General features: G+C 43.8%; 1 protein-coding gene across 1 annotated transcript; it reads left to right on the top strand.

Annotated features, from left to right (window-relative positions):
* The first annotated feature begins 982 nt into the window (after positions 1-982).
* Positions 983-6,821, top strand: trib2 (tribbles pseudokinase 2). Its single transcript, XM_068753660.1, has 3 exons — positions 983-1,252; positions 2,296-2,588; positions 4,630-6,821. The coding sequence occupies exons 1-3, from the start codon at positions 983-985 to the stop codon at positions 5,102-5,104; spliced, it is 1,038 nt and encodes a 345-aa protein (XP_068609761.1). The 3' UTR covers positions 5,105-6,821.
* Positions 6,822-10,038: the final 3,217 nt, after the last annotated feature.

Consider the following 10,038-nt stretch of genomic DNA (forward strand, 5'->3'; position numbering starts at 1 on the left):
CAGCAGCACCGCGGGAGAGAGAGAGAGAGAGGATGTCCTGCTGAATCCGGGGATAGGCCTGGGAAAGTCGGCCAGCCGGTCCCTTCCTTCCTTCCTTCCTTCCGAAGCAGACCCACGACCAGGACGACACTTTCCTTCCTTCCATTGGACCAGACCGAGAGAACGAGAGGACGTCGACTCTCCGCACGCAACGCGAGCTGCGGCAGCTTTTTTTCCGGATGGAGTTTTCTCCTCATGCGGTAGATGACGGTCACCGTGCGCGGATATGATCCATAGGAACAAGGCCGTGCGCTGACCTGGTACTAGTTAGCCGAGGAAGCGAGCTAACTAGTTAGCTCCGCACCTGCTAGCCATCGTTCGTCGATTAGCTAGCAGCAAAAAAAACAAAAAAAAAAAAAAAACTTGCTTTTGTTTAAGTTGCTTTTGTTATATTTTAAGCGGTATCCAACAAATTGTTTGTTTGTTTTTCGTTTTATGAAACGTGCCAAACTATTAACCGGCGAGATTGAGCGAACAAAACGAGCTGCGGATTTAAAATAGCACTTCTTCATTCATCGTCGTAAAGCTGACTTTTTGGTTACGCTTTTTTTCTTGCGCTCACCGGCACAATTAACGTTAATGAAATTAAAGCGGGTCTTGTGCAACGGTGTTTCAGTCGCCTTGGAGCAGCAGCTCGGTCGCTTTAGCCTCGCTTCACCTCTTGAATGGAAAACAAAGGGAGACAAATGAACAGTTGAACTCTAGGGGGGGGTGGGGGGGGGACAAAACGAGCCAGCTTGTGTTAAGTCTACCACCAAAAAGCTTCAGTTGCATCCCTTTTTCTCCCCCCCAACTTAATTTTTTTTTTATTATACGTATAGTTTACTTATATTTAAGTATTTGTGAGATCGAACAGAGTGTGGCCATAATCGAGGAGGAGGAGGAGGAGAACAAAGCCGAGGAAGGTCAACCAGCTCTTGTGGAGTTATCGCACTTATTCCTCATGAACTTACAGAGGTCAAATCCGATTAACATTTCACGTTATGGGAGATCGCGGCACAAATCGCACGATTTCGAAGAGTTATCCTGCTTGAGGACTACAGAGTCGCACCAGAGTTTCAGTCCCAACCTCGGCTCCCCCAGCCCGCCGGAGACCCCGGACTCCTCGCACTGCATCTCCCGCATCGGGGACTACCTTTTGTTGGAACCACTGGAGGGAGACCACGTTTTCAGAGCCGCCCACCTGCACAGCGGAGAAGAGCTGGTGTGCAAGGTTAGTAGACAAATACGGGCGACGTCTCCAACCACAGAATTACCTTTTCTGTTCTTCAACGTCGATTTTAACAGGCAGACATCATTCGTGCACGCTCCTCACTTTCCCCTGCATGAGAATGTTTTTTTTTTTTTTTACTTATTTAAAATGCACATGCGTTACTGATGTTCTTTGCAGCGACCCCACACCGCACGGCTTTGTTATAGTCGCTTGAAATGTAAATAGAGATCTTGGCAGAGCAGGCTAATGGAAAAAGTGAATGGGTCGAGCCGCTTGGTTTTGGATTGCATGATGTAACGTTGACAAAGGAGTGAGTAAACCAGCGCGCACTCCTCTCTGGGACATTCTCGCTTCACCGCGGTTTGCCTCTTGCACAATGCAAAGTCTCCAGTAGTGTCAATCAGCCCTTGGTTGAAAGAAATGGTGCATATTCATAATCGTGTTGAGCGTTTGTACTGCATATTAGTAGGATTATATCCTTTTTGAAGACGTTGTAATATGCCCACATGTCAGTTGCCGACTGAGTAGAGAAGCCCTCTCACCTGGAATGCTCTCGTCAAAAGACTATGGGGGGGGGGGGTGTTACTATGGAAACAAAAGAGATACTGCAAACCAAGCGCTGCAATACTGTTACTTATCGCAATGCTTCAAGGTTGTCAAATGCATGTTTAATTGTTTGTACTTTTAAATACCATGCTTATAATACTATACAGTATCCACAGCAGTGCTGGATCTTATGAATACCAAAGATATAAAAAACAGGTGCACAATTAGGTTTTCAGTCCAAGGCTGCACAGAGGACAACATAACGATAAAATAAATCGTTGTTACATGTCGGCATGGTACAATTCAACTTGTATAATACAAAAGAAAATAGTTTTATGTTTGCATACACCTTTCTTCTCCTCTTATCAAGAAGTATCAAGTTTCCTTTTTATTACCAGTATTGAAGGTCGAAATTCCAAATTTACAAAGCTTTCACTTTTCCATTAAGTTAAAGTGTGGACCGTAAATGTAAATGCTGTCTTTACTTATGATTGCAGGTGTTTGACATTTCCCGATACCAGGAATCACTGGCGGCCTACTTTGCCCTGGGCCAGCACCAGCATATCAACCAAATCCTGGAGATCCTGCTCGGGGAGACTCGAGCCTATGTGTTCTTTGAGAGAAGCTATGGAGACATGCACTCTTTTGTTCGCACCTGCAAGAAGTTGCGGGAGGACGAAGCTGCCAGACTCTTCTATCAGATAGCCTCGGCCGTGGCACATTGCCATGACAACGGACTGGTCCTCCGCGACCTCAAACTGAGGAAGTTTGTCTTCAAGAACGAAGACAGGTGAGTTCTGCAGAAACGCGCCTCTGACTGTCATTGGTTTTGAACGTATGCACAGAGAAGAGAAGACGTGTATGCGTCTCCGCTTGGATCGGGGATGGTATGAACTGATGCCATGCGAGGCAGACGGGCCTCGCTGAGATATGCAGATTGCAGGAAACATAATCCCTTTATGTCTCCTCGAGCTATTTTTGTGCTCTAGATTTAGCGGTGGATGCGGCGCATGCTCTGTACACGGCACATAATGCGAAAGGGGTTTCAGTGCAGTTATTCCAGCAGTGGAAGGCAGGCACCGAAACGCTGCCAGCGATAATCGCATGACGACTATCAAGGGATGCTTTTGCCACTAGTGCACTTTTGTAGATGAGATTTGTGAAATCACACTTCAAACGGCACAAGTTTACTGGCCCCTGGTGGCAACATTGCAAAACTACACGCACGCAAATCCTGGTGTCTTTCGCTACAGTAGCTCGGCTTTTATCAGTCAATATTTATACCGTTTAAAATTTTTATACCGTCAAAGTCGACGCCCAAAACATTTAGCTCTTGTTCTCGTTTCCCAGGGAAACGGCTTCGGAGCACGTTCTTATCAGACACTGATGGCACGAGCACAGGCTGCACCTCCAGTCTCATATCTGAAAGTGTGATGTCATTCTTTGGCGCGAACTGTGGAAAAGGGAAGTTGAGCTGTCTCATATATTCAGTTCAGCTCCAGTGACCTTGAATGCCACAACAGACTGCCCCCCCCCTCCTCCCCATTAAATGATTAATGTGGGGTGAATTTTAAGAGTGATAGCACAGACAGTCTTCAGCCGCATTTGCTTTGGAGCTATTGTGAATGCATGTACAGCTTATTCGGTTCTCCTGACTCCGTACAAAGAGAAAACGATAAATGTGTGTTAGATTGCGTCTCAGAAATCTGCCCTGCTCCCTACCGAGGATTGTAATAAGAAGACCACACAAAACTTTATACCTGAGCAGGCTTCTACTTCTAGTTTTAGCAACCTGACCCAGTTTCGTCAAACTGCTTTTACCCCTCGTCCCAAAATTAGCTTGTTTAAAGGGCATAGGTCGAAGTTTAGTGTCATTGAATTCAACACAGCTACTTAAACAGGCTCCATCTCGCTGTCCTTTTATTAAGTTCATGAGACGCTTTAGGAGAAGAATATGTTGCGTCCCTTAAATCACGTATGAAGACAATGCACTGCTATTAAAATGGGTCAATTTCTTTCTGTTGCTTTGTTTTTCTAAAGCCTCTGAGCTGTAATTGCAGGTTTGTACCTCCTCTAAATGAGCTGATGTGCTATTAAAATAAAAGCACGCTTTACTTCGTGTAGAGGAACAATGGTTCTCGGTTCCCTTTTCCCAAGCGGATCCCAGTAGACACGATCACGCGAGTTAATTTGCATCGTGCGTCGTATCTCACGGACCTCACGCGCAGATGGCAGCGCTTTCACATAGACAAGAGTCTCTTACCATGCACGTGGAAAATATTTGCTGCGAGAGCCTCTTAAAATTCTTTAGCGACAATGCCTCTGAAAAGCCAGTCATTATTATCAGCACTCAAGGCTATCGTAGCTGTTGTTGCAGGGGGGTTAGCGAGATGCTACTTTGAGAGGAAAGAGCCCTGAGTAAAATAAATCAACAGCGCCTTGTCCGTAATGCCAAGAAGTCAAATGCTTGAAACCCGAGATGATCAGTCACCCATAATTGTTACTTTAAATTGTCTAGGTCTTTCAGAAAGCCTATTTGCACGTCGAGGCGTTTTGGCTGGGCTTTTATCCAAGTGAACGGAAATGTCAAACTTAATCCTAGAGCGTTATGCGCTCTGCTTCCTCTGATATCCAAAAGCGATGGATCTAAAACACTTGGCGTATCCATCAGAGCAAATTGCCCCACTTGAGTGTCTTTCGTATCCCAGTTTTTGTTAGTTGGCGTCCAAGCCGGGAGACTATGATGGCAATTTTCAGTTGTTAGTGCTCTTATTATTGAATCTTTCATTATGCATCGTCGTGCTCAACTTGTTTGTTTTGTGTGTTTTCAGGAGCCTCGTGAAGCTGAAGAGTCTCGAGGACACCTACATCCTGGATGGTCACGATGACTCCCTGTCAGACAAACATGGCTGCCCAGCCTATGTCAGTCCGGAGATCCTCAATGCCGGCGGAAGCTATTCGGGGAAAGCAGCTGATGTCTGGAGTCTGGGCGTCATGCTTTATACCATCCTCGTGGGGCGCTATCCTTTCCATGACGTTGAGCCCAGCTCTCTGTTCAGCAAAATCCGCAGGGGCCACTTCAACATCCCGGAGACGCTCACGCCCAAGGCCAAGTGCCTGATCCGCTCCATCCTCCGCCGGGAACCCGCAGAGCGCCTTACCTCTCGGGAGATTCTGGAGCACCCCTGGTTTACGTCCTCCGGGCCTCTCGGGGGCGCTGCAGCGCATGGCAAAGGCGAGAGAGAGCAGGAGCAGTTGGTGCCCGAGGTGAACATGGAAGAGGAGCTGGAGCAGCTCTTCAGCTGAGCTAACACCGAGCACAAATGAACTCCTCCTCCGCAGTTTGGCTCGCCGCGCTCGCAGCGGCACCAAAAAAACAGTAGTTTAGAGATTAATAGGTGAACATTTGTCCCTCCATAATAAAGGTGTTTCCATCTTGTTTCCTTTTCCACCATTTCATGGAAAACCCTAAGCCTGGCATGACAAATGGCATCTATAGATCAGCTGGTGGTGCCCATCCCGTTCCGGGATGGTGCCGCCAGAAATGCAACTCGCGAACGATGTAGCAAATGTTCTTTTTTTTTTTTTTTTTTTTTTTTGGATCCGTTTGGTTTAATGTGGTGCTCATAAAAGTAGACTCATTCACCATTTTTTGACACTATGGAAAACATGAAGGGACATAAGAACACGGGGAAACCAAGATGAGCAATTAAAAATCAACAAACACTTAAACCGTACATTTTGTCTTGCATTTCTTTTCCCACCTTTTGGTCAAAATTTTCAGACCCAGGGTCAGAAATCACAACCCCAAGTTATTGTGTGAAATAAATGAGATGATCCCTGACTTGAGACCATTGGTTTATAAATACAGCAGCTTAAGCTTCTTTTCTCTTTTAACAGCGTAGTTGACCTCGTCTTTGTTTAACGGTTAAATTTTGTTTTGTCTTAGTTTTATGGACGACTCTGACATCGTCGCTAAGCTTCTTGACGGCCTTGTTTTCATTTTGTTTATTTTCTGTCTGTTATTTTCATCGTTTAACCCATTTCCACCCTGTTTCCGTCGCCGCACATTTATTAGTCAACAACATTTACAAATCTTAATTTGCTTTTTGTTGTAATTTTCGGCTGTTCCACCCTTTCCGTTAGTGCTGCATTAACGTTGCTCCCTTAACCCCAATCCTTGAACAGTTTGTCCTCGGTATCCCTCCAGACATGGAATTCTGCACTTGATGTGCCGGGTGGAAGAAGATTTTCCATCTTTTTAAAATTTAGCTTCCTGTTATTTAAATTTCTTCATCTGTTGTAGAAAGGAGAAAGTATGTTTATTTAAATTGTAACAGCTATATATAAATATTAAAAAAATATATAATAAATATATATATTTAAAACTGCATTGCAAGATTTTCTTTAGAGATTCCTTTTCCATGTATAATCTAGGCAATATTTTGACACTGGGCGGACACAAAGGAAAATGTCTGTCTGAAGTTTTAGAATACACGATATATTCTGCGCCAGTATTCTGGTGCCCCGACATCCCATGACACCTGGTCTCCGTAGTTTCTTTTTTCAAAACTTGATACAAGATATTCAGTCATAGTATTGCTTTGACATGCTCACGACAGGACCTCATGTTAGTTTTCTACTGCCTGCGTAGGTTCTGTGAAACGATCGTGCTCCGAATGGGTACCAGTGGACATGTTATTTGTATCTCAATGTTACTTGAATCTGTGTTTTTATCTAGTCATTGGCATGTGCCCCATGAATGCTATAGCCTGCCTACCCGGGGGGGGGGGGGATGCTTGTTTTTCAAGAAAAAGTTAAAACATGAAAATTCTGTTCTTTGCTACGTTTCTGAGTTGCTTTTCAATTACCGGTAAGAATAAAACGCTATTGTTTCTGTAGACTGAGCTACCTTCTATTTAAGTCGATGCTGATTTGGTGCTATTGTTTAGTCCTTTAATTTCATGGAGGAGGGTGGGGGTGTTGCATGGTGGGATATCTGCCTCAGATGTTCAGATTGTATTGTAACAGATTCTGGTGTTTTGTCCAAATTTATTCAGTAAATAAATTGTGAACTGCTATTTGCCTTTGTTCTTTACTGCACATTTGGCAGCACTTTTTGTCACATCCCCTGAACAAAGAAGTGAAACCCAGAGTTGAGTACATGGTAGCTTTCTCAGTAGGATAATCTGTAAATGAAATGAATGAAATTCATACATCCATGAATCAAAGATAATTATTTTTCACTTGCAATACACCCCTAGCCAGTTTGCCCATTCAAAAGCATTTCCCAGTTAATGAGATTCACTCAGCAACAGAGTACTTTATCTAAATGATCTCACACCGAAAGACTATAAGGTTGTATTTTTTTGCTGGTGGTACCCCTGCGTGAGAAAAAGTCCTTCCTGTTTCTCGTCAGTTTGACTCCACCGAGTGCTGCACAAACTGACGACCTGCTCTGCCAACCTCATCACGTTTTGGAGTCCATCTACAAAAATCTCTTCTGATTCAATTTGTTCATGCTGGGGCCCAACATCTGTGCACATGATGCGTCGCTGTGTGCCCAGCGGTAATCCTGATTAACAGTCCTGTTTATTACCTATCGGATTGGGGGCAGGGCAGATGGTATTAGCCCAAATGGTCGCTCTGTCTCTGGTCAAAGAAAAGAAAATGGAGCGAACATCCTTTGGAATAAAAACGACTGCGTGTTTCTTTTTGAGCATCTTTTTTATAAATGGCATTTAGGAGAAAAGATGAGACATCGAAGACATCGAAGACGAAGACTTCAACTATGAGGCAGTGTGAGAATCCTATTCTCTTTGTGATCAAATGTTAAATCAGTGATTCTGCACTGCAACGTTTTAGCACTTCGTTAGCAAGCCTGACCTCTAGTGACTCAAAGGGGTGGAAATACCTCACTTAAAAAAACAATTGCCTCGTCATTCAGCCACAAATGGGGTGCATAACATCAGATACACAAGTAAAAAAAAAGAAAATTGATTTAAAAGGATATTCACAAACATAATATTTGATTATCATAATAGACTCCAAGAATTCAATGTCTCAATATTCAATATACAGACTAACCTTGATCCTTCAGTTGTTAGTGGGATCAAGCAACGTGTAACCATATTAAACATTTGTAGCAATAGACCTTGAAAGTACTGCTGAATTGTAGAGGAATCGTTACAATCAGGAAGTGAATGACATCAGTGTGGTGGCGGCGGTGGATGAATCTGCTGCGACTGATAATGCTGAAGACAAGCTTAACAGCAGCATGACTAACAACATATTTCAGGCTAACGAGGAAAGCAGCAGGAAATGAAGACTTACCCATGCATGACAGGATGGTACGAGAAATAGCATATGGTCTACTGTAAGTACGCACAGCAGTAGTCGTTTTGACTTTTGAAAGAGTTTAAATCAAATGTTGAAGCACACTGTCTCTACACAGAGTATGTATAATACATGTAGTGGTAACTGTGTACTGGAGAAATACTGAATGTAAGAAGCTGGTACTGCCATAGTGTAGTAAGGCGTGAGTTGGAAGCACGTGGGTGTTTGTAGTTCGCGTGCTTTACATGGAGTGCAGCAGTAACAGTATGTCAGGTAAGATGCACAATTCTGTTGAGAATTGGGGTTATTGGTGGTTGCAAAGCCGGTGGGTGGAAAATGAAGCGGTATTTATATGTAGCATCTTATATATATATGCATGCTAGACTGCATCTGATTACTGAGGTAGTCCAGCATGCATATCAATTAGCAGATGCACCTGTGCCTCCCAGCATATTAGTGCGCTTTAGCCTCAGAGCTACAACCTCTGCAGCCCTGTGGAAGGGTCATCGCTGCCTATCGACTGGACATTGACCTGGTTATAAACAGATAAACTGCCTTTCAGGAGTTTATTTTGCTCGCCACTGAGCAGGTGTCCCTGATTCCCCAGCAAAAATTGGCGACCTGACTTTTGTTGGCCGACGCCTTGTTTAGCCCAGTCTCCAGCAGGCTAGTGTGAGTGAACCTTTATGGTTGCTGACCTCCATGACTGAAGGTGTGTGTCTGTGTGTGCATCTCATGCCCCGTTGTCTAGCTGAGGGGTTTGCCCATTTTGTGTTTTATTTGAAGCATTGACTGCTGATGGGGCCGGAGTTCTTTAACTGCTCTGCTCCTTAGGGGGGGGCTTTAATAATGGGGGCTCTTTATTCTCTTGTAGATGAGATGACCGCAAACATCTCTTATCCGCATTGTGGGTCATGTGTCTGCTGGAGCCTATCCCAGCTGGCTACGTGTGAGAGGCAGGGTCTATGTGATCGAACCCGGAAACCTCTTGTTTGCGAGGCAGCTGTGCTACCCACTGCACCACCATGCCGCCACCTTTATAAAGACACATGTTTTCACTGCAACGGTGCTGAACGTTCCGTCAGAATTAAGTGTTGATATCAGGAGATCACGGTGATGACACATAAATGGATCGTGTGTGATTTCCAGCACAGATGTCTTTGTCTTTGTCACCTATCAGCCGGTGCTGGATAGTCTCTTCAGCCAGAAAATAACATTTAACCTAAAGGTTAAATTACATTTAACCATTTAATAACCTAAAGATACCATACTGCAAATAGGCTAATTAGAAAGCTACTGCTGACGGCGTGGCAGGAGCAACCTCACAGTGAAAGCAACACCTCCTAAACATTTCACTGTTTGTATTTTTGCACAAATCAGACATTTAAAGCCATTACTGGTTGGACAGATAGAGATTTAAAATATTTTGCAGGCCGAGCCCAGCGCTTGCAGACAGCCACATTTCCTCCCGGCCTGCTTGTATTGCATTTTGGCAGAAATGATTCATCTAATGTTTATCCTATTCATTTGGTTCCCTGCATTTTCACAATCTGTCAAGATGACAGTGAAAGCTGTTGACATTCACAAAGTTTCTCCGAGACTTAGAAAGCACATTAAAAGCATCTTAGACTCTGGTTGTGCCGGAGATAAATAATAGATGTGCGTTTGCAGTTATTTATTCAAAGGGGGAAAAACAACATTCAAACAATGAGTGTATTTCTCCTTTTTGGCATTTTAATGTGTTTATCAATTGTCCTCAATGTCGTGTCAAAAAAGTCAAACCAATCTGCAGCCAAGAAGTACTCCATTACTAATAAATGGAAGATTACTTTCAAGGACAAACATGTTTTTCTTTATACTATAAAATCATAATAAGTAACGGTATTATGCAGCTTCGTTCGAAC

Source organism: Brachionichthys hirsutus, chromosome 20 (assembly GCF_040956055.1).
Source record: "Brachionichthys hirsutus isolate HB-005 chromosome 20, CSIRO-AGI_Bhir_v1, whole genome shotgun sequence".
NCBI classification, from domain to species: domain Eukaryota; kingdom Metazoa; phylum Chordata; class Actinopteri; order Lophiiformes; family Brachionichthyidae; genus Brachionichthys; species Brachionichthys hirsutus.